The sequence below is a fragment of the Egretta garzetta genome, unplaced genomic scaffold (assembly GCF_000687185.1).
Source record: "Egretta garzetta isolate BGI_Z169 unplaced genomic scaffold, ASM68718v1 scaffold214, whole genome shotgun sequence".
Classification (NCBI taxonomy): Eukaryota; Metazoa; Chordata; class Aves; order Pelecaniformes; family Ardeidae; genus Egretta; species Egretta garzetta.
The window spans coordinates 777,774-780,682 of NW_009259491.1; the positions used below are offsets into that span (position 1 = coordinate 777,774).

The 2,909-nt window shown below is 37.8% G+C and overlaps 1 protein-coding gene across 1 annotated transcript in view; it reads left to right on the forward strand.

Annotated features, from left to right (window-relative positions):
• The first annotated feature begins 612 nt into the window (after positions 1-612).
• The window catches only part of YWHAB (tyrosine 3-monooxygenase/tryptophan 5-monooxygenase activation protein beta), an 11,627-nt gene continuing 9,330 nt past the window's right edge, over positions 613-2,909 (forward strand). Inside the window, exon 1 of the mRNA XM_035892878.1 lies at positions 613-632. Coding sequence (XP_035748771.1) covers positions 628-632 — 5 coding nt within the window. The 5' untranslated portion in view covers positions 613-627. The remainder of the gene's footprint in view (positions 633-2,909) is intronic.

Sequence of the window (2,909 nt, forward strand, 5' to 3'; positions counted from 1 at the left end):
GTATGGGAGCAAAAATGCATCTAATGCAAAGATTGCAATATAAATTGCTTTCAGCTAAATTCCTTGTTAATAGTTAAAATAACTTTTTCGGTGGTAGGAAAACAAATTGCACATCATGCCACACCATAAAAGCTAAATTCCTGCATAAAAGTATCGAGAGAGTTTGAGAATGTTTTTAAGGTTTTGTAATTTCATTGGCTGTAGGAATACTTGTGTCTTTACACGTTTGCTGCTGCAGGACACCTCAGTCAGAAATTCTAATACTTTATGGAAAGAAAAGTTCGCTTTTATTTTAAAATAATAATGAGGCATAAACTGGTCTAGAAAAGAAAACAAGAATGCTAGTGCTTTTTCACGCTTCGTATTAAAGGACTGCAAAAATATAGTCTGTATAATATTTTGTTTATTAAATTGGTACTGGTGGAGTGATAGACTCGTCGCACAGATGGGCCTAGTGCAGTTTTCTCAACCTCATTATGTCAGTACCGCATGTTCTGATCTCTGCTATTTTGATGTTGAGTCTTTTTTTTTTTTTTCCCTAAGCAGGCCTTTGCCAGTATGCAGCTTTTTGTGCTGCATGTGAATAAACTCAGATGAGGAGGAGTTAAGTAAATAATTATTTGAATAATGAGGTAAAAAGCTAGTACGCTAATCCGTGTGGTATCCTAATACATCACAATAAGACTAGGCGTTACAGTAGTGTGTCTTTTATATGGCCACACTTTTTGCCCCACCCTGTAATATAAATACTCTCAGTTTATTATTAACTAAAGCGATTTACCTGTGATATGAATATATTCATTTGGCATGAACTTTATGCCTGGGGGAAGATTTTTTGGGATAACTCACTATTTCCACCTGGACTATAGCCAAAACCAATTCTGCTAGTTGGGACAAAAAGGTGTTACCATGTAAGTATCTTGTACTTTGCAACTTCGTGCTTGTCTCCACCTGCAGCTGTCCTGTGTGAAGTGCCATAGGTATGTAGCAGTGCAGTGCTTTTCAGCCTGTGGTCCCTCGTTTAAATGACATTAAGAACAAAGCTACTGAAAATAAATTTAAGTTGTCCCTACAATATCAGTATCCCTAAAAAAAAACACGCTATTGTTACTTGTCATAGAAAATTGCGTAATTGTGTGGGGAGATTGAAAGCCGTTGAATGTCATTTTATTCAAAAATTATTTTGGTCAGTTTTAGGAAGCAATAAGTAATGATGGCAGAAGATGGCCAGAGCAGGTTTAGGCATGGCTTTATAGAATGTTAATTTTATCTGAACATTTGCATAAAGATTTGAGCTGAAGGCCATGGCATACAGTTGATCAGTAGATGCAGAGGAGGCTAAAGTTATGTGCTGCACAAGGTCAGCAAGAGTATCACAACTATGAAGTCATTTTCCTTTTTCCCCCATTATGTTTGCAGTCTATTTTATTGAACTCATTGTTATACCCAAGCTTTTGACAGTTGTGGAAGATTTCGCTGTTCAGATCTTACCAGACACGTTCATTTTCTAAGCAGCAATGCGTGGTAGCCTTTGAGGGAACTAAAATAGAGATACACAACTAATGAAGTCAGATGCATACTATGATAAAGCAAGGAAGGTTACTCACACCATTTAAAGAGAGTTGATTCCTTTCCTATAAAGAGTATCTATTGGGAACAATGTCTACTAGACAGTGAATGCCATCAGCATCAGTCAGATACTTGTGTCAGCATGTGTGTACCTGAATTATGGAGAAGGATTTTCCTTTGGTTTAGAAATAGTATCTCCAAAGCTCTTACTCTCTGTAATTATAGAACTGTAATTTGAAATACCACTTACCTCATGTGACTGTTTAATTTTGTAATGAATTGCCCATCCAGAAATCAAATAAGGTATGTTCACGTATTCATGGAAGATTGAACTACAAAGTCTGTACCAGTCTGCTGCTTTCCTGTTATGATTTGAATGGGCTTACAAAATTTGTGGCTGAGAATTGTGATTGCATCCCATTTCACCAAATCTAGTTTTACATTTGTTTCTCACGGTGAAACATGCAGGTCTATTAACCTGCATCTCTACTTGACTCATTAGGGACCAATATGTCAAACCAGTAACAACACTGCTTTCTCACCAATTTTTTTGCATAGTGGAAGCATTTGTCTGATAGATTCTAATGCTTACTATAAAGAGAAAAACAGTACACACAAATCAATGACTTAATTAGCATCAGAAGAACAGGTCATTGAGAGCAGCAGACTTCAGGCCAACATAGGCTTATTAGTATTGTCTCGTCAGTTCAATACGTTATGTAAGCCAGATTTTTTTTCAGTGTCAGTTTTCATTTGATTTCTGCAGACTTTAAACACAGTTACTTCTGATCTTCTGGCCTTGTCCTGAACAGCTCATTGAGATTGGAAACAATAAAGGCTATGAAGCAGATGTAGTAACTGCTGAGCAGTAAGATTTAGTTCTCAAGCTCCCGCAGTCTTCTGAAGAATGTTATCTGTATGTTTTACTCCTCAGCTGTTACTGAGCTGTAAACCTCCTGCTCTGTGTGTCCATCCACTCTTGAAAGACCTGTGGGTGTGCTGACTTCAGGTGCTGTTCTCAGGATGGCCACACCATCCCCTTCTTACTGCATCTTCCCCTAAAAGTAGCAAGGCAGTTAAAAACTAATGTGTTTTACAGGTTCTGACCTTTGATGCTTTATAATATGTTTCAGAGTCTTGTCTACGCAGGCGTAAAGCTTTTCTGGGGGCGGGAAGTAAGCACTTAAAACTTTTAGTACCTGTATACATGCTACTCTGCATTGGTAAGCAAGATTGAAAGAATTTAGGCTGTGAGTGTGGGATTTAGGATGATTCAAATTTCTGGCAGCTGGCACTATTGGCTGCCACTGCTGGCTGGTGGTTGGCATTTTTTTCTGTAA